Consider the following 22,119-nt stretch of genomic DNA (forward strand, 5'->3'; position numbering starts at 1 on the left):
ACATTCCCTGTCTGGAGTTTACATGTTTTCCTGCTGGATTTCCTCAGTGTGCTCCGGTTTCCTTCCAAAGATATGCAGATTTGGTTACACTAAAATAATGCTGTGTATGTGAGTGCTTGCATTCACCTTGTGATGAGCTGATGCCTCGTCCAGGGATTGTTTCTGCCTCATGCCCAATGCTAGCTGGAATGGACAAATCCCTGGACTGATGGATTTAATCATTAAACATCTTTTCAGAGATATTGCGGTAAGGTGTCATCGGAATTTAATGGGTGTTCCAGGCAATTCACAACACAGCGAACCCGAACCTGTTCTCACCGTGATAATATCTCACACTGTCACCTGGTGGATTCCTCCAGATTAACGTAAAGTATGCGCGCAAGTATAAACAGTCAAACGCTTGCGTAGCAGGAGTGTCCGCTGCAGCATGTGTCGCATCGCGTGAAGTATAAACCCAGCCTAAGAGGCAAGAAAACTAAGAAAAATGAAAAATGCTAAAGACAAGAGCCATTCACTATAACTTGGGCTCATGAGTGGAGGCCTAGATCAGATTTCAACAGTAAATCCAATTTTGAAACCTATGGGTGAGAAAGACACACCAAGCAACAACATATGCTGCAGAAGACACGTACCATGGATAAGAGCAACGGCTTACATACAAACTTACAAATAAAATCATAAATGTTATACTGGGTTCAGATTCCAGCCTGGTCACAGCCAGGCCCTGCATCTGAAAACATTTCTCTCTCAGTATCTGGTAGTTGAGTCATGGCAACTCAACTACCAAATAATTTCACCTGGATGACTGAGAATCTTCACAGACATTTCTCTCTAAGTGCTCCAGTTTTCCATACACACCTCAAAGAGATGGGTGGTGAGCTGGTATGAGTACTGCTGGGAGTGTAAGTAAGTGTGCCAGTGATGGACTGGCATCCTGAGACAGTTGATTCATTTCTTGCTTTTAGTATTAACAGAAAAGGCTTTGGCTTTCTATAACCTAAACATTTGATTATGTGGCTTTATATAATGGATTGATGTACAGAGAAGACAATTCTGCCATGCTGTCAAATCTGTCTATCTGGTTATTAATCATCAAGAGAAAATTAAGGAATTAACAACATTCTTACTTATTGGATGTTAGAACCATCTCATTTACAATATTTGAAACTTTTTCTAATGCAATATTTAAAATTTACTCTAGATGTACAGTTTTTCATAAAAACTAAAATTCTAACTGATCGTGCTTTCTTGATCACAAACCCTTCTCCCCCCCACCACTAGAAGGTATGGTACATGATGTAGAACTGTACTTTTAAAAGTGAGTTTCATTGAAAGAAATACAGATTAGAAAAAAGGAGTTAGCTGAGAATAAACTGCTCATTGAATGTGCCCAGAGGTATTCTCCTATGGCAGAGGTAAGGATACATTTGAGGTCTTATTAAATATAAATATTGCTGAATCAAATTATCTTTCTTTTAGGACATTCTTTTGAAAAATGACATACTTGTGTGTTGTTTCTAGTTTTTGTAGAGGTCCTTTGACACTTTAAAGACACATCATATAAAATAATCAGGAAGAAACAATGACAGCAGATACTTTATGTCTGCTTTACTTGGAAGAGTATTAACACTGTATCGTCTATAAAAGGAAAAGTCTGAAGTGTAATACAGGGGGGATATGGTAAAGCTTCAAAGACACATTCAGGATGCTAGTTTAGGTCTGTAGCAATTCTTCTTCTTTGACTGCAGATTGTGTAACACATAAAACACATTTTTAATGAAAGTTTCGTTTACCCTATGGGTGTACTGACATGGCCTCAGACAATTTCTGCGTCATGCTATTTATCTCTGGTTCCAGTCTTATCCCACTTGTCTCAAACCATGCCTCCCATTTTCAGCAGCAAAGAAGTTGCAAATATGGGTCAGTTACTTCAAACAGTTTTGCGTGTCTTTTGGTTTACCAAGAAACTTCATTTTTTTGTGTGTCATTTGAAAGCCACCGAAAACTAAAACTTTGTTGCTGGTCATGTGCATTGACTTATGGCTGCATTCTACATTTTTCCCCAAATTCAATGCTCCAGCAGGATAAGGTGCCATCTCACAAAGCACATATTATCTCAAGCTGGTTCCACAAATATAATGGTGAGTCTGCTTTACTCCAATGGCCCGCAGATCCTCAGATCTCAATCCAATAGAGTACCTTTGAAATGACATACAATGGGAGTATAGCTGAAAACATCTGCAGGAACTATTCAATGCTATTAATTGAGCATGGAACAAAAGCTGTAAGGAATGTTTCCAGAACCTTGCTGAATCCATGCCTGGGTGTATTAAGGATGGTCTGGAGACATACTCTAGGTGTAGCTAATAAAGGGGTCACTCTGTGTAATATGACTAGTACTTTTGGATACATATTTTGAAATTTGCATTACAGGTAAACTGTAAGGCTACACAGCATTGTAATTAGCACTGAAAGAATACACACAAAAGAATTTCTTTTTCTTGAGGGTAATTTAAACTGTTTTTTTCTGGATCCCCATATCCTTGTTGACTTAACTGCAGTTTTTATGACAGACTGTTAATGTGTTAGTCAGTCATTATCAAGCCACAATTCAGGGTTACAGTGGGCCAGAACCTCTGTTAGGGCCCATTTACACAAACACAAACATATATGTGCATTCAAAATGAGGCCAATTTAGACACACCAATTAATATAACCTGTAGATCCTTGGAGATGTGGGGTAAAAATCAGACTACACGTAGGAAAATCCATACAGATGCGGGGAGAACATGCAAACTGCAGACATAGAACAACTAGGTGTGGGATTCAGACCCAGTACACAGAATCCATGAAGCAGCCACTCTAACCCTGGACTACCATGCCACCTAGACCATTTTTTTATTATAGGATAATTATGTCATAAGTCATATTTATGTTATATACTTACTATGAATTTAATTTAAATATAAAATAACATACAGTTTGTATTTTTGATTTGTGAAATCCAATCCTTCTGATCCAAAATGAAATCTATGTGAATTTAAAGTAACTGTGTAAAATGAAATATGTAATGACTATTCCTCCATCTATTTCTAAATCCACTACTTCCAGTTAAGGGCAAAAATGGGTCACAGTTTATGCCAGCAATGTCAAATGCAAGGCCGGAACCCAGACTTTGGATAAGGTGCTAGGTTATCACAGGATACATCCAATGGCATACCCACTCTCAAAAACATCTGGCCAGTTTAGAGTTGCCAATTTTTCTATCATGAACATCTTTAAACTGTAGAGAGAAAACCAGAGACTGTAGTGAAAAAGCCACATAGACATGTGAGAACATGAAAACATCATGTAGACATTGCCCAAGCTAGGCCTCAAACTAGAACTCATGAGCTGTAAAACAGAAATGCTAACCACTGTACGGTGCAACAAAAGAACTGCAAGAAGGGTTTCATGATACCCATTTCAGACATTATGAACTTAAGGCTAAAAGGCTGAAACTAAAAAATTATAGATTTATAGGGTTAATTATTATCTCATGTACATTTGATGTTTGTGCTACTTTGTGATTCTGTGCAAATCAACTTTATAAACTCCAGATGCATAATCTCTACATATATACGAGTAGATAAAGACATAAGAATGATGTTGTCCTAGAAAGATGCTATTTAAAAAAAACACATACAGTTAAGAAATATTATATAACACCTCAAAGCTTTTAGGTGGAATTATATCCAATGGATCAATAAACAAACAAAAACAGGCAAATTTTTACAATGTACAAACGTTTCGAATCACAAGTTAATTGTCTTCTTAGCTTTGTCTGAAGTATTTGCCTCCTTCAGTCAATATAAAGAGAGTTAAATTATTTTCAATAAACTCACATTGTGCAATTATGCATTTACACTCTAAACAAAAATAAATTAATAGCTTATCACTTCATACTTCACAAGAATGTATGATGTCCTTCTAGTGTTGAAATGAACCTAATCTTACAAAGACAGTTAACAAATTGTGTCACCTGAAAAAAAATATTTTTCCTCAAATGGACAGAATAAATGTAACACTTAAGGAGGCAGGACATCAAAGACTACTGTTTTCCTGAATTATACTACTATCAGTCACAGTAACATCTGTTTAAACTGAGCAGAAATCCAGGAGATGCTTCAAACAGTATCAATTATTTTATAACCTGCAAACAGAAGGACATTCTTGGGACCAAGAATTATAAAATTGGTTTACAGCTTGGGAAAGGAAGACATGCCGATAGTTTAAGGTGTATCTGATTACTTTATAACATACACAAAGAAGAAGATTCTTGGGACTAAGAATTACTAAATTGTTTTAAAGTCTGGGTAAGTAAGACATGCCACGTGGAATCTAATGATAAATATGCTTTATCTGAAAGGCAAAGTCAGACGAAGAAGAAGACAGAGTGAGATCAGAAGAGGTCAAGAGACCATTTTCATCTGATCATCAGCTAAAGCATTTCATGAATTCGATTGCTAAATTAATACGACCCTGGGACATTCATCTTTGACATCTATAATTCTTTGTAGGTTTTTTCTGAAGACTACCTATATCCAGACTTTGCTATCGATCTTATTTTCTATTATTTTTTCTTGTTCTGTTTGATATTATTATTATTCATTTAAAAAATACCACCTTGCCTTTAACTTCCTAAACTTTGTCTTCATATCTAGAGTTAATATTTAGAGCACCTGGAGCAGTAAAGAAGTGCCATATGACCCAAACTATGAAGTTTATCAAGCTGAGGATGAAGAGCTCTATCCAATAAAGAACAGTGCGTTAAAGTAAGACATTAAGTGGTTGATAAATGCCCCAAGGATGTTGAGCCTTTGTACATTATGTTTGAATGTATATATTCTTGGAGACCAAAAGTAATATTTCGGTCTGAGATATATCTAAGATATTGTGCATTATTCATGTTGAAGATAAGTACGTCTCTAGAGTGCTAAATAGTGGCATGTCATTCATATGGTACTTAGGTGGTACAAGTACTAGAGAGTGGTGTATAAGTCATTTAGACTGTACTTTTGTGGTTAGGGTCTGTGTATGAATATTATCTATGTATGTGTGTGTTAATCTTAAGGTGCGACAGTAGACTAACCCAGTAACGAAGCTGATGAGTACACATATCCCTGAAGAAAATAGGGAAAGGGTAAGCAGAGAGGAATATCACAATAATACAGTCTGAATACATATATCATTACTTTTGTAATCTATTCTAATACATTGGTAGACAAAAACTTTCATTTTTTTTAAGTGACTATGGTATTAGTTGTAGGACAGACTAGCATTACCTATTTTGCTATGATATGGCACACAAGTTCTTTGCTTAAAAACCAGTTGCCAGACACTCTGAATTTCTCCTCTTTGAAATGCAGCCTCTGGGCCTTATCTGATGAAATGATCAATCACAAAATGACTTCAGAGATGTCTCCTCGATGCACCATCTAAATAGTTGATCAGGAACAAAAAGCCATACCTCAACGATTTGCAATACTGATAGACAAAACTTTGCACCAATTGTCAACCAAAAGGTTTATCTCATGTACACCCAAAAGATAAACAGCAAAACATGTACTCATTCTTTAAAACCCACTGCTAGCACAACCTCTGTGCTCTCTCTGCATGCTCAGTATTTTCAACCTGGCTGTAACTTCTGCTCTCTATAGAAGGGACCCCATTACCTAAGGCGTGGCTGTAAAAAAGACAAAGGAGTAATCTCTTTTACTCTGAATCCTGTTCTGGACTAGTAGAACGTAGGACTTGTCAGTACTGAAGTTAGATGAAGGTGCAGTTAGCAAATGCATAAACAAGAGAAAGCCCTACGTAAAAGCCATACATTTAACTTGCTAAAGATGACAGGTGACTGTTCACCTACTGCCCATTAGATGTAAGCTTTGCTAGAAGAAGAGGGCAGAGTATGTGCAAAACCTGAAAGAGAAAACTGTAGTACGACCCACAACCAGAAGGTTCAACCAAGGCAAAAAGGAGAACAGCTCCTGAACAAAGAAAGAAAAGTGTGCTGTGGAACGTGTGTATGGAAGAAAGCCGACCAGGAAAAGAACTAAGCATATATTGCACTAAACCACAAGTACACCTACTTTGATTCTGAGAATTAATTGTAATTTAGTAGTATGGATAAAACCTTCTAAGTATAGTATGGTATTGGTACCACTGTAACTGAAATGTAATAACCTTTGTGAAAGATACGTTTTTAGCTGTTGTAAGTTGCTATCCTTAAATGCAGCAGGTTCAGAACAATATCTCACTCACATGTAAACTGCATGTGGGGTTGATGGGGGACCATTTTAGAGTAGCTGTGAGCAAATCAGTGCCACCTTCACAATGCAGGTGCTACAAAACTTAACCACATGAGTTAAAAGATCAGAGTTCACAAGTTCTTTTTCTATGGGTTAGAATGAGAGCTAACAAAGTCAGAAGACAGAATTCATAAATTACAAGCCTTTTTCTATAGAATAGAAAAAGTTCAACTAAGCTTGAATTAAGCGTAATTTTATGTTTTGTGTTGTTTGTTGATGTCGTTCAGCATTGGCATACTGTGGGGTGTGCTGGCAGGCAGTGTGGTGTAGTGGTTTAAGGCTTTGGACTTCAAACCCTGAAATTGTAGGTTCAAATGCCACGAATGACACTGTGTGATCATGTGCAAGTCATTTCACCTGCCTGTGCTCCAATTGCAAAAACATAATAAAAGCAGCCAATTGTATCTTAAATGTTGTAAGCTGCCTTGGATAAAGGCATCAGTCAAATAATAATATATCTATATAAAGGATATATACAGTATATTTTGTGATTTGTGGGTCACAGACTTGCGCAAGAGAGAAGGAGGCGAGTCAAGGTCCACAAAAAAAAATCAGCTTTATTGTTGTGAAGACAGGAACATTCTGAAAGTATTTATTCAAACGGGAGCTGTCACTCAAACACATGCAGCATGCAAGCAGGGACAATGACGTTGTCCTGCATCCGCTCCTTTTTCAGATCAAAAGAACAGATAGCCTTTCTGCAAAAGCAAGGAGACAGAAAGTTCTCACACAGCCAGGTCAGTGTCCAGATTGAAATGTTCCCCAGCAGGTGACAGACACGTTACACGGGGAAACTTCTGAACTTACAGTAACACCAGCAGCGGACAACAGAGTGTCGGTGCACAGCACATTTGGGGGTTGTTGGAGTCTCAGATACCCTACAATATATATTTTCCTTTTGTTATAAATAACGTATATTTTGTAGTTTATTGCAGCAAGCATGTTTGGATTTGATGAAAAATAATTTACCACCACACCCACACCACAACAGAGTGAAAGTTATTTAATGTAGACTTTCAACAATGTATGATCCTTGTTCATAACTTGTATAGATCACTTCAAATTTCTGGTGTTCTGACTGGAAGGTGAAACAGAGTGTATTCATACATCCTACATTCGTAACATACCAAGTAAATGCCACAGAGGAATGGGCAGTGGAACATGACAGTTTTATTTTATGGATGTCTAAAAGTCAATATTCTCATGCATTTATATGTCTGCTCTGCCCACATTTCCCTCTTTTAATAAAAGGAATGACTGACATATCTGACTAACTAACAAATGAATGGACGGCTGAATGAATGAATAATACCTAGAATTCAGGGTTCACAAATAGGCAGTGTGGTGTAGTGTTTAAGGATGTGTGACAATGAGCAAATCACTTCACTTGTGCTCCAACTAAAAAACACATGCTTTCATGCTACCAATTGCATCTCAAATTTTGGAAGTCACCTTGGATAAAAGTGTCATCCAAATAACTAAACAATAACTAAACCACTACTCTATTGATGAGGCCAAACAAATAAATAAAATGTACATAAAATGAAACGAAATAAGCTTCAGTCACTTTGAATTAAATAGAAAAGATGTATATGAGCGAAATCGCATAAAAGCAAACAAAAATAGATAAATAAACTGCAGCCAAGCTAACCTTTGCTATAGTATATGCAAAATATTCATTAATTAGGTAAAATGATGAACGACTGCCCTTGAATTGCAATCCTCAGTTCTAATTAACATAAATGTTAAATGACTATAAATGGAGTAGAAAAACATCTATTCTTGTCAGGTAATACTGGATGACTGCTGGAAGCATGATTGCATAAATTGTAGATAAAAAATCTTAAGGTCATAACACAGTTACACTAGTTTGAAACAAAATCAGAATTAATGTAAAATGATTAATATACCAAATCCAAGGTATAAAAACTCCTACAAATAGCAGAATATAACATGTACTGTATCAATGTGCCCACATCTTAACTTGAATTTGTAACAATTTGCTTTTCTTATCACAAATTTTGATTTTCAAACTGGACTAAATTATGTTTCAAATAATACTGATTTACAATACTATTGATGGTTTACAAAATTATCATTTTACATTTTCTAAAAAGATTTTTTAATGTAGGCAAAAAGATTTACTTTTTTTTTCTTTACTTTTTTGCCAGCAGGTGGTTACACTATCTTTACCACCCCTTTTACCTTTCCTCTTTCATACCTAAAGGAAGCAGGATGAAGCAATATCTTTAACTGTTATTACTTAATCTGTTATTACAGATAAAATATAAGTCAAACATTAATAATTCCATAAAATATATATATATATATATATATATATATATATATATATATATATATATATATATATATACACAGTGGGATGCAAAAGTTTGGACAACCTTGTTAATAGTCATTATTTTCCTGTATAAATCATTGGTTGTTACGATAAAAAATGCCCAAACTTTTGCATCCCACTGTAAATACCATAACTTTAACACCACTTCTTGTTTGTTGTGTCTGTTTGTATTGAAGTGGTAGCTCCCATTTCAATAAATATCCTGGCTGTTCCAGTTTGGAACTGAATAAAGCTTGTTCTCCTGAAGCCCTTGGACTCAGCCTAGTCTTTTGGGTGCAAGACAGTGACTCACGTGTTACTATATACTGCGTGTGTATACCCTGATATTTAGTTTCCATATTTACTTCCAAGCCATGATAAAGCTTCCTAAGGCAATCTGAGCAAAGTCCAAAGTACTGATAACCTCCTGAAGACACATTTATTCATAAAGCACATCAGAACTGCTTTAAGTGCTCTACCAGTCTCTCTCATTTGGATATCCACGGCTTGTACTGACCCGAGTGATTTTAAGTTATCTGTGGCCTTGGGTATGTTGCTACCTCATCATATATGTACACCAAGACATAACTGTAGTAGAAAGTCCCTGGAGCTCCACCTTGACATTCTTTCTCTCTTACCAGTCATCTCTGTACATACTTCCTTGTAGCTACTGAAGTGAAATGCATTTTATTTATATGTTACTACACTATTATAATTAGCTGTAATACTAAACCACTAAACTACTGATAAAGCACAAGTGTTCAGTGTGAAACATAAAATTTTATCAAAATTTGTATAACTTTGAGCGAGATAACAATTAATTCTTGAAATATGTTTTTTTTTTATTTTGTTGAATGCATACTTTGATTACAACAAGTTTGCTTGCTATCAACAAAAATGTATAAGGCAATGGAGCTGTTGTTGTTCATTGAAGCTCATGCATAGCCTGTATTCTAATCACCTCCCAAAATTCAGTCCTGCCACCTATATTAGCAGCAACTAAAAACCAAAAAGACTGAGTGTACAGTATAAATACCATAACTTTATTCTGCAGTCAGTCATTGAAACATGAAATTATGACTATTAAAAAATAAAACAGCAGCAGTGGCTGCAGTAAGGCAAGCCTGCTTCAAAACCTTTTGCACCATATTTTATTTTTCTTAGAATGTGACCCCAAAAGATGTGCTGATGAGTTCTTGCTATACCAAATTGGCTTTACATGAGCTGTCGGTGTAGGCATGTGCATGAGTGGGTGCTGCGTTGGACCAGAGTTGTTTCCTACCTTGACATCTGTGCTTCTTAGATGGGCTCTGAACCTGTGAGCTTGAGAATATTATGTTATGTTAGTATTCATTTGTCCATCCTTCCATTTTCTGAGTTCATGTCTTCCGCTACAAGTTAAGGTGGGTTGAAGCCTACCTTTGTAGCACCAAGCATAGAAAACAACATTATACACAGCATTTGTTTATTGTGTGGCATACTCATGCACAAATACATAGTCACTCACCACACAAACTAAGAACAGCCAATTATCTAACATGTATTTCTTTAGAAGAAAGAAAGAAAAAAAATATTAAAACTGGCAGATAAAGATGGGCTATTAATATTAAGAACAACTGAAAACAGGAAGGAACTGACCTGGTCACCAGCACCACTTAATCACTCATGCAAGAGTTTTCTGTACTCTTCTATGAACTGCCCATAGTATAGTCATAAAATTTGTTCATAGAGTTGGGAAATTTAATTTGGGACCACAAATTGCTGGATGCAAAAAGGGTGGTTAAAGATGCAACACCTCAGCTGTGTACCCTTCTTTAATTCTGTATCAGCAATGGAATTAGGTTTATCCTTTTACTTTGTACAGATGTAGCCCTTCACTAATGGCATGAAATGACAGAAGGGAAAGGCGTGCAGAAGCTTAACCAACTTTCTATAAATCTAAATACAGAAAAGTTAATCCTAATTGCACAAAACAGATTTGAAGACACAGATGACAGCAGAGCTCTACAATGATTATTTGTTAATTTTGCAGAAACTACAGCAACCAGTCAATGCTTTTAATTAGTTGCAGTTATAAGAGCCAATCTTAGAGAGTTAAGGTTAATGTTAAATGAACTTAAGTATGGCTGCTTAATTTCAACAGACTGTGCGTTTCTGATGGTTACCTTCAAATATGGCATAGTGTTTTACCCCCTGTAAGTTAACGTGAAATAGAACTTTGGTAGTTGTTAGTTATACCTGTATAACAGAGTGTTAATTAATTAATAAAACTTCTAAAACAAAGCTATTTGGTCAGTGGAATTATTTGAACACACATCACATTATTGCCAAAACTGTCTAAAAGTTGCAGAACTTTGCTAATTTGGGACAAATGCAGCTACAGCACTAATATGAAGAAACGACATACTTATTAGAAAAGATAAACAGGACACTTGCTAGGATGAAAACCTTCTCACAGTCTCAAAACCAAGCTATGGTCTTGTAGTTTTGAAAACATTCAAGATGAGCTTGAAGACTCACTTTATTTATTAAATTTAACATTCAAATTCCTGAAATTAAACCGTGATACTTGACCTTTTGTCACTTTTTTGGATGTACAGTAACTATGAACTGCTGCCTAGTAACAATGGACTCCACCAGCTGAATAGTGGTTGAGGCCCTAAAGTAGAGCAGGAGCGATGACAGGTACCAAGACTTACAGGTTTATGGTGATGCACTCTATACATCAATATTAAATGCTGGCAGGGAATTATTTTGATCTAATCATTTCATTAATACATGCTTAGTGTACGCTATTAAAGATTGACTTATTAACTGTAATTTCAGTAAAAGATGCAGTACTGCTTAATACACTTTCTATACATACGCAGTACATAACAATGTCCTGTCATAAGTAAAAGACCTAAGACACAAATATTGAGCCAAAATGGGTTTAAACACTTACCAAAAACAGGACACGGAATGCATTGAGGTCTCCAAAGAAATCTTCTACATTTACAGTCTGAGCATCAAAAAGGAAGTAGCTGCCCAGGGTCTCGTACATCTTCAGCATGTTCTTGTGCCTCGTGGCGAGCTTCTCGTACTGCTCTCTAGCATGGGTGGCAAAACTGTGAGCATGGATTAAGGACAAGTAACTGCATTTGGATAAAGTATCTTGGAGAGTAGAGGAAATGCTTTTAACTGAAAGAATAAAAAACACATTCTAACATATTTCATGTCTAGTGTTGCTCTATAATGTACCTTCATTCATTTTTTGGGCCCTTTGAATTACTGATCAATTTTTTGTTTCCAGAGGTCTGCCTCCTTTCACATGCTCAAAATAAAGAAAACAATTCTTCAAAAGTGACTAAGTGAGGTGACTAAATAAACTTAGTAATTGGGGGTGCTTAATCAACATTTAATCCTTCTTAAACCCTAAGAAAGCATAGTTGGCTGGCAAAGGGAATTTGAATAAACATATGCTGAAAATATTACTTAACAATGGGAAAATCATGTTTTCAACAAGTTATTTGATTCCTTTAATTAAAAATAATCAATTGTTTGATGAATATTAAGTTTACATAACAGCTTAAAACTTATTTACTTGTTCAGCAATCATCTTTGGGAGAATAACATTGCCAATTCTCTCCTTTAGTTTATTTGAAGCTATTATTGATATTAATTACTTTCTATTATGACACACAAAAGACCCTTCACAAAATGAAAGACAATAATTAAATGTGAGCTAAGTAAATGTGCATGAAAAATATGATTACTAAAAGGATTCCATTATGCAAAGCTTTTACTAAGCGCTAAACAAGATTTCTATAATCTATTAACAAGCCATAAGTGCAAAACAAAACCACAAGTATTAAAGAAACCACCTATTCAGTTTTGGAGCAGCAGGCAAGATGGGGCCCAGATCCATCATGGCAGGATTAGTAACAAGACAGGAACCAGCACCAGACAGGAGGTCACTTCCTTACATAGTGCACAGAAATGTCCACATTTACCACAATACACTTTAGTTTTGCCCTTTTTCTGAACAAAAGTGTATAAGAGGATAATTTGTTTCACGATTGTGGCCAGACTGGGAAAAGACATTTGAGCTATGGTGGGATGAGGCAAGACCTCTAACTGGAGTGCCATCATGCAACCACTTTAATAAAATTCAGTTTAACTCAAATGTCAAGTTTCTATATACAGATACAGTACAACAATGTAAGGAATTTGAAATATGTTGAATTTGGAATACAGACATTTTACTTTTTTTTTTAGAACTGATAAGTAAAATAAAACAAAAACAACACAATAAATGTCCTAACTTAAAGAACTTGCCTGGAATGCATTCAGAACATGATCTCTCCTGTATATGGCTGTTAAAATTATAGGCTAACACTCAAACAAAAAGTATAAACTAACTCCAATACAAGGACAACTCACTTTTATTTACAACAGAGAGGTTAAAATATTCAGGCAATAAAAACAAGTGTTTCACATGGTTAAAAAAGAGAAAGGGTTGGCTTACTTAATGCTAATCTCAACAGAGAATACATTAAGCAGGGAGTTTAAAAATTTAAGTGGCTTTCATTCCACATTAGCAGTTTATATACATATTTTTAAATAACCAAATGTTTTTCAGTAAAAGATTCATGACAGTTTTACACGGGCAATTCAGCTGTGATCCATAAAGACATTTTAACAACTGAAATTTCTAACTTTTTGATAATGAATTATTACTTTCACAGGTACACCCTTACCTAATCTGCTCTTAACATGAAAAGGGTTAAGGCTAGACACACACACAAAAAAAAAAAAATCTGGGCAAAGTACTAACAAAAAGTGCAAAGGACGATGCAGACTAATGACATAACAGTTTCAGTCAGATCAACACTAACTGAAATCTAAGTTTCAGACTGCTCTCACACGATGACCCTTCTACACATGAAAATCACCCCATCTAAGAATCAGGCTGGTATCCATGTTCAATAAGATAGCAAAATAACATTATTCACAAATTCAAATACAAAAAAAATATTTCTTATGGCAGATGTCTCACATAAGAGCCATAAATGATTCCAGTAAAGTTCACCTATCAGAAGAATGTTCTAACTTACATTTTCATATCTACTTAATGAAGATCAGGCTTGCAGGAGATGATCTAGCAGCATCAGGAACAAGACAGGAAACAACCTTGAATGGAATGGTGGTCCAATGATGGGCACACTCATATTAGTAGGGGTATTTAGAGCAATCGGTTAACTTAATAAACACATCTTTGGGAAGATTAGAATCGTACCCGCTGAGAACCTAAGCAGGGACAAGAAGAACATGAGCACATAGACACAAACCTCACACAGGCAGCGTATGGCTTAGTTCTCTAGTGCTGTAAGGTGAACTGTGGGCTATTCATGCTGTAAAATGCTATTTATATATTCCAGTCTTTCTTATACAAGAAGTAAAATTTGACCTATGTGGATATTTTAACCAGATATTCTTCAAAAAACTGTGCTCACCATTTTTATACTTTGTAAGTAAAGAAAGAAAGAATTAACAAAATCAAATGAAGCATAATAATATGAAAAGACTAGAATAAAAACAAAGAAGAAATGATTGATTTGCTAATAGAGTGTTAGCACTGCAAACAAACACATCACACAATTAGTCTAAATTGGTCAGGTCGGAATTGTTAATTGTTATACTGTACTTAGCCTATTGGTCTTATTTTTACTGTGTGTGTATAATTAGTATTATGGTGACTTTCTGTGTCATCTTCAGAAGAGAATGCATTAATTAATAGTATAAATGCCTTACAGGGAGTTTGAAATAAATGCATTGATTAAGAAAAGCAAATTGGTTGTAAACATGAAATTCATGCAGGATTTTGTCCAAAGGACATATGAGCAGAATAAGTGGATGGACAGACAGACAGACAGACAGACAGACAGACAGACAGACAGACAGATAGATAGATAGATAGATAGATAGATAGATAGATAGATAGATAGATAGATAGATAGATAGATAGATAGAACAGCATAATTATCCAGCAACATAAAGGACGAAATGTCATTGTGCATATATAGCTGCCACCTAGATGGCCAGGACATATACGACTTTTTTTTTGTTTACCTCCCTGCATTTTATGAAGTGATTAAAAATGGTAAATTGCTCTCTTAGGCAAGGGTAAAAAGCTTTTTTCATAAATCTCATGTAACCCAGTTTCATTAATGTTTTTTTAATGTCTTGCTTAGTGTCTCTTGGCCCTTGGAAGACAGTATGAGGCACAGCTGTGGGGCCGTGAAAATGGCTGACTTCAAGGGGAGGTACACAACAAGCATCTCTGTCAGCAGCTGCTGGACAATGTAGAGCACACACATCAAGTATATCAGTAATAAATAAAAAAAAAAAAGTGTTGAGTCCAAGGGCAGGGAGAAAGGTTTAAATATAACAAGCTAACACACACCAGGTGAAGGGGAAGCATTTAGCTTCCCTGCTTGCAGACCATATTAAAAGCAACAATTACCTGCATCAACAATGCCTTAAACACTAAGCACTGCTTGATATGAAACACAGCTTCAAGAAAAAGACAAGGCTCTGGCCTTTATGTGTAAAGCAGCAGATTTAAGAAGATCAACTACTGACAAAGGTTAAAATAACAGACTAGCTGTGTTGTAAAGATTGAGAGAATTGAGAAGCATTTGAAAATGCGAATTCTTAGACATTACTGCTATGAATGAAGAGCAAATATGATTTAAAACATATATTTAGATAAAATGTATTATGTAGTACAATGTGTTTAACAACCAAAGACAGACAGACAGACAGACAGACAGACAGACAGACAGACAGACAGACAGATAGATAGATAGATAGATAGATAGATAGATAGATAGATAGATAGATAGATAGATAGATAGATAGATAGATAGATAGATCACTATATAAGGGATGCTAGAAGTGAAATTCTCATGCTCCATGGGCAACAATAATAATAATATTAATGATAATAATAAAACAGAATAAGGAAATATTTTTCATATGCCAACAGGTCTATTATAATTGCCTACATTAAAGGCATTAAATAGACTGATGGCTATGAGGTGAAAAGAGATCCAATGCAGTACTAAGCACACTATGTTAGAATAAGTCAAAGACTAAAGGTGTTCCAAGACAACATGACGTGGCGAAGATGGGCAGCATTAAACATGATGGACTCTAACATTGCCATCATCATCCTTTCTCCCACTGTCTTCATTAGGTCTGGTGGTCCACCCTGTTTTAGCGATTTTATTTATTTATTCAGATATCTCTCTAGGTGGTTTTTCACTAAGCAGACTGCAGCACAGAATTATAGACAGTTCACTAAGGACAGGAAAATCTTCCTCAGGAACTTGTCACACTGAAGAACCTAAGTTTGTTCAAGAAAAGGAAAAGCCTGCTATGAACCATTTTGTACAACATGTGTGTAACACATCAATCAGATCTAATCTACTGTTCAAAAGGACCCCATTTTACTGCACTAGGTCTGCACTACCTCCAGTGTGACTGGTCTCCATGGTTCCCTAACATGCCTTATTAAATTCCAGATGGTTTTCCCTCCACCTCATGACAAACTTTTACACCACTTCTATATTTCACTTTTTCCCCCACTGTTGATGCCACCTATAATAGTGGAGTCATCTGTGAACTTCTGGTAGGTTTCAATACTAACAGCTGTAATTAATAACAGTTGTGTGCAGGGAGAAGAAAAAAAGGAAACAGAAAATTTTCCTGAGGTGCCCCTGCATTGCACACCCATGTCTTTGATATTGCTACAGCTTCACAGGCTGCCCAAAATTTCACATCCAGTTTAAAAATCTGATTTACTCTGCGCATTCTGAAACCAATCACCTATGTTCAAACAGTGAAATTTACAGTGCTCACTGTGTATTTCTCTATTACATTTGCTTTTTTGATGTTGAGCCTGTTGTTTTTTTCTTTCATTCTTTCTTTAATATTAAATATGAAGTGTATTATCTACTTTTGTGCTACAATGCAGACAACTATGTAGATCATTTAATAATTGTCCTAACAGTAATATATTCTTAAATAATAAACAGTGCTCGACAGGTTGCAGCAGACAGGTCTAACATTAACCAGATTTGTAACTGCTTCTTGTATCTGAAGTGCTTATATGATCAAGTATTGACTGTATACTTGGGACTCCCATAGGAAGCACTTGGGAAAGGACACATGTCCTTCTGGGGGCATTCCTGGTCCTAGAATTGGTTACAGGGATTACCTTTGAAGTAGACTGTGGTTTAAAGAAGCCTCAAGCTAATGACAGTATTACTTAAAATTGGTAGATGCATTGGTCAATGACTCAAATATGAAGGAGACAGTGAGTCCAGAGACAATCTAAGAGAGCAGGACAGAGTTTTGTGGGTGAGTGGCTTGGTGCTTGTGGATTGTGATTAAATGGAATAGCCACTGGTCAGGCCCAGAGAGGCAGCTAGAGTTTATTTTCTTTTCGTTTCTTGTTAAACTATATTCTCCTACTATTTTTCATTCTGTCTACCTCTCCTGTTTCTTGTTTGATAAAAAATATTAGGATAAGGACCTTGTTTTGGCACTTTTATTTTGGACTTGGGAGGCACACAGAGAGGCACCTGGCACACCTTTTTGAAATATACTAAGTCAATATTGAGAAAGATTCTTGTGTCAGCATTTACAGGTCTAACAATGCAGTTACAATAACTCTGCATATGACTGTTTTGAACTGAATGTTAAATTCTAGGTTCCTTGCCTGAGAATAATATACTGTACATAACTACAAGTATTAATGATAGAGTAACTGAGATGTCAAAACCAGTATGCAGATGATCAAGAGTGACAAATAATGCAAACTCCACAATCTATGAACAGATAAATGAGACTAGATGTGATTAACATCCAAGATAGTGGACAGTAGAAAATCTGTCAGCAAAATTAGCCAGGATGCCCTTTAGTTAGTGAAATAGCTGCAGCTGACATTTGGCCATTCCTTACATACTGCAGTGCATTCAAGAGGATGTGGAGGCAAACTCTTCAGGTGATTCTGCCTGCCAGGCAAAGAGAGGAGTTTTATCTAAGAAATGTCAATGAAGTGTGGTGGTTAACATGAGGAGCCTATAGAGGAGGTGCACACCAGGTAAAAACATAACAACCTATTTGAGTATTTGCTTCCTTTTTGACAAGAGCTGAAACAGAATTAGTGTTTGATGCAGCTGTGAGAATTTTTTGTCTAAAACAAAGGATTTTCCTTGTTATATTGAGTGTTTTTTTATATATAATTTTGTTTATTATATAATTTATTTTTTGTAAAACTGGTAAGTGGGACTATAAAAGATAATTTTAATATGTGATAAGAGACTAGACCTTAAGGATGAAATCCCAGAGATTATTATCACTGTAGAGGGAAGTGCAGTAAACTGGACAAACAATATCTCACCATTTCTAATAACAACACATTTACATGGCACCTTGCCCATGCATTTATACGAAGGTGAGTGCATACTCCAGATAAGTAGATGAATAAACATTAAATTGGAAGTTTGAATGCAATGTCATGACCAAGTTTTAATTTTGAATGATTCACCTTTTAGCTGATGAGTGAGAAAATTTTAAAAACAGTAAAATAAAAAAAAAAAGATGAAAACATGAAAACACAGAATAGTGTTACCCCCAACAAGAGCTGAAAACCATCACTCTACCTCACCTTTAAGAGTCAATATGTCTAATAGCCCCAACACACTGTTTGTTTCTATTTGTAAGGTGTAAAGAGATATTAAAAATTAGCGTTTTCAATGATTCTATTGGAAATAGCGCATCATCCCTCTCGGTACATGTTTCTCAAACCCTGTTTTAACAAAGTCAGCTCCAAACCTGATTAATAATTTGCATATTAAACTTTGGTCTGCAATCAACAATTATAGTAATTCACCAAAATTTAAAGCACAGCTGTCCACACTATGGGTACTTTGCTCTTTTATGATCCCCTGAGTGATGTTCGTGGTTTTTACTTATAGTAGATTGTATAAAAAGAGTAGAAGAAAGAGTCACTAATCTGTTTGACTCTTTCAGAACTCTTCTTTTTAGAGAAAATGCAGTTTTTCCCTCCACCTACAATTTACAATTAACTGAATGCACATAAATTAATGATATACTACTGCATATTTCACTTTAAGGGTGCATTCAGAACTGATCTTGAGGTGTTGGCAAAAGGACATATTCAGTTCAATATATTCCTTAAATATTTTACATCTTCTGCAATTAAAATATTTCCTTGTATCATAAAGGAAAATTATTGTAATATGTTTACTATGAAATACTGTATTAAAAATAGTACTTTATCCTAGAAATGAATGCCTGATTTATACATAAACACAAGATACAATTTCTGTACAAAGGTAACAACCAGGATAGAAAAGGTTGCAATTAATTCAAACCCGTATGTGGGAAACTAGTGGATTCTCTGTTTCAATGAAATATATGTCATTGTCAATGTCAATGTCAACTTTATTTACACTGTATAGCACATTTAAAACAACATAGGAATGCTGTGGCCAAAGTGCTTTACAATAGTAGAATTAAAGAAAAACATACAATTAACATGAATAATATAAATAGAAATAAAATAAATTAACATAAATAAAATAAATAATAGAAGTAATGTTACATAATCACAATGAGGAAACCATCAGTATTACTGAAGGTCACGGAATGCAAGTGAATAGAAATGAGTCTATAATCTTGTTTTGAACAGTTCAATTGTAGACGACTCCTTTATATGATAAGGTAAAGAGTTCCATAGGCGAGGAGCAGCAGCTGCAAAAGCCCTGTGCCTCTTAGTTTTACACTTAGTACGAGGGACAAGAAGAGACAACTGACCAGAAGATCTAAGCATTCTAGATGGCTGGTGTAAAACACACAATTCGGATAAATAGGCAGGAACAAGCCCATGAAAGACTTAAAAACTAGCAACAAGATTTTAAAATCAATTCAAAAACTGACAGGCAGCCAGTATAAAGAAGCTAATATTGGAGAAGCAGAGTCATACTTTCTTGCCTCAACCAAAAAGTGAATAGCAGCATTCTGGACCAACTGTAATCTGCGTATCAGGGATTTGCTAATCGCAAAATACAGCAAATTGCAGTAATCAAGGCGAGAAAAGATACAACTATGAGTAGCTTTCTCAAGATTCCTAGAAGATAAAAAAAGGCTTGATCTTACCTAATAGACGAAGCTGGAAAAAGCAACTCTTGACTACAGAAGTAACTTGTTTCTCAAAAGAGAGGTTACTGTCAAAGATAACACCTAGATTGCGGACTTGAGGTTTGCAAAAGACAGAGAAAGAGCCGAAAAGTCCAAGATCAATTTGGGCTTTAGCTGATGGACCCACTATAAGCACCTCCGTTTTGTTTTGATTCAGATAAAAAAAATTATTAGCCATCCAGGATCTTAGTTCAGAAAGACAGTTGTGCAGTTGATTTATTGCAAAGTTGCAGACGGGAATATAAACCTGTGTATCATCAGCATAGTAGAGAAAAGAAATATTACATTTCCTAAAAATAGCTCCAGTGTGAAAGTGTGAAAGTATATAGAGAATAAAATAGGACCCAAAATGGATCCCTGAGGAACACCACATTTAAGAGAAGCAGTAGACATAAAAGAGGAATTTAAAGTCACTGAAAAGTGTCTACCAGTAAGATATGACCTGTTAAGAGTTAAGAGCAGCCCCTTTAAACCCAACAAGATGTTCAAGCTGCAACAGCAATATCTCATGGTCAATAGTGTCAAAGGCAGATGACAGGTCAAGGAGGACAAGGACTGCAGCGCCACCTGAGTCAGTAATAATAGAGATGTCATTGAATACTTTAAGAAGGGTTGTGTCAACACCATGATAACGCCTAAAGCCAGATTGGTAGATCTCAAATAAATTATTGGAGTTAAGGTGATCAACCAATTGATTATAAATAATTCTTTCTAATATTTTAGCCAGAAATAGTAATTGGGAAATCAGGCGAAAATTGGCTAAAACTCCAGGATCTAATTCTGCCTTTTTTAGATGGGGACGCACCGCAACATGTTTAAAAAATGAGGGCACAACCCCCGCAATAATAGAATCATTGATAATAGCTAGTAAAGATTGGCCCAAAACATCAAAGGCTTCCACTAAGAGGCATGGCGGTACAATATACCTATTTTTATAGTTTAAACCCTAAATACAGTATGCCCCCAAAGCACTTCAATTTCATTGAAAACTCAGCTTAATACATTAATACGTTACCTATAAAATTACCTTAATACATTACCTAAAAACAGAATGTAAAGGTAAACCCGTCTACTGTACAGTACTGTGTACTGCTATGTCTCCCGTGGTGCTAGAATGTAAAATACTGATGTCACCACTATATGTACTGTAATTCATGCAAGCACGTTTTCTTTGGTATGTGCTGTCGTTCTCTTTGTCATAAGTAGAGTAAATACACAATAATTGCATTTAATTAAAATACAGTAAAATGTACGGGTACTCACCAATGATGAATGATATTGATAATGATGATGAAGTAGCTGTGCAGTACGATGCAGAGGATTTAAAACTCCTCGGGTGGTGCCTCTTGTTCAGGCACTTCAGGAGGAGTCGTATATTTGGATGGGTCTTCTTCTGGTGGGGTTTCATGCTGGCTTTTCTTTATAGGTTTCAGGAACATTGTGATGGGAAGTTTCTACATTGTGTCCTGTAGTGAATTGCTGGTACAATTTCCGTGCTTTCTCACGGATGATGTTACCGTCCAAGGGGATGTTCCTCTTCCTGCAGTCGGTGATTCACAATGTCAAGGCAGATTCCTTCCTGACGATATTTTTATTCCTTACGGTCCTTTTTGGCACTATCACAGATTCTTACAGATATGGTACTCCAGATCGCTGCTTCGTTCTTCTTTATGTAGCGTGCGGTGCTTTCATTAATGCCATAGTGGCACACTACTGCAGCATAACCTTTTAGTTCCCAGAGCAAATTCAGTAGTTCATCCTTCTCCTGGAGTGTTTTAAACTTCTTCTGGTGCTTAGGCTCAGTGCCAGAAGCCTTAGAAGGTGCAGGGTAATTCGACGACATCTTGTGTATTTAAGAATAACAAAATGAATACAATAACAAAATGGAAAACACGAGGACACTCAGCTGGAGTCACGTCACACGGCAGCAATCAATCAGCAGCAAGGAGAAATGAATAACGCTATTGGCTATTTTCACCATCCCAAACCGCGTTTCCCACAGCAGTTGCTTCCTGTTCTCTCTACAGCACAGTATTGCCACAAAAAAGCCATAAAAAATTGCGGAGGATATTTGCGCTTTCCGCTAACAATTAATAGTCAGGTTCTAAGGAAAAATCCGTGAATGACTGAGTCCGTGAACCCTGAAGCGCGACTTTG

At 35.9% G+C, this 22,119-nt stretch overlaps 1 protein-coding gene across 8 annotated transcripts in view; it reads right to left on the reverse strand.

The window, feature by feature from the left end:
• diaph2 (diaphanous-related formin 2) overlaps nt 1-22,119 on the reverse strand; it is a 1,278,655-nt gene that overhangs the window by 221,165 nt on the left and 1,035,371 nt on the right. For all 8 annotated transcript variants that reach the window (XM_039766010.1, XM_039766009.1, XM_039766012.1 and 5 more), the window contains one exon: nt 11,633-11,797. In XM_039766010.1, the coding sequence (XP_039621944.1) occupies nt 11,633-11,797 (165 nt within the window). The remainder of the gene's footprint in view (nt 1-11,632; nt 11,798-22,119) is intronic.

The sequence above is a fragment of the Polypterus senegalus genome, chromosome 10 (genome assembly GCF_016835505.1).
Source record: "Polypterus senegalus isolate Bchr_013 chromosome 10, ASM1683550v1, whole genome shotgun sequence".
NCBI classification, from domain to species: domain Eukaryota; kingdom Metazoa; phylum Chordata; class Cladistia; order Polypteriformes; family Polypteridae; genus Polypterus; species Polypterus senegalus.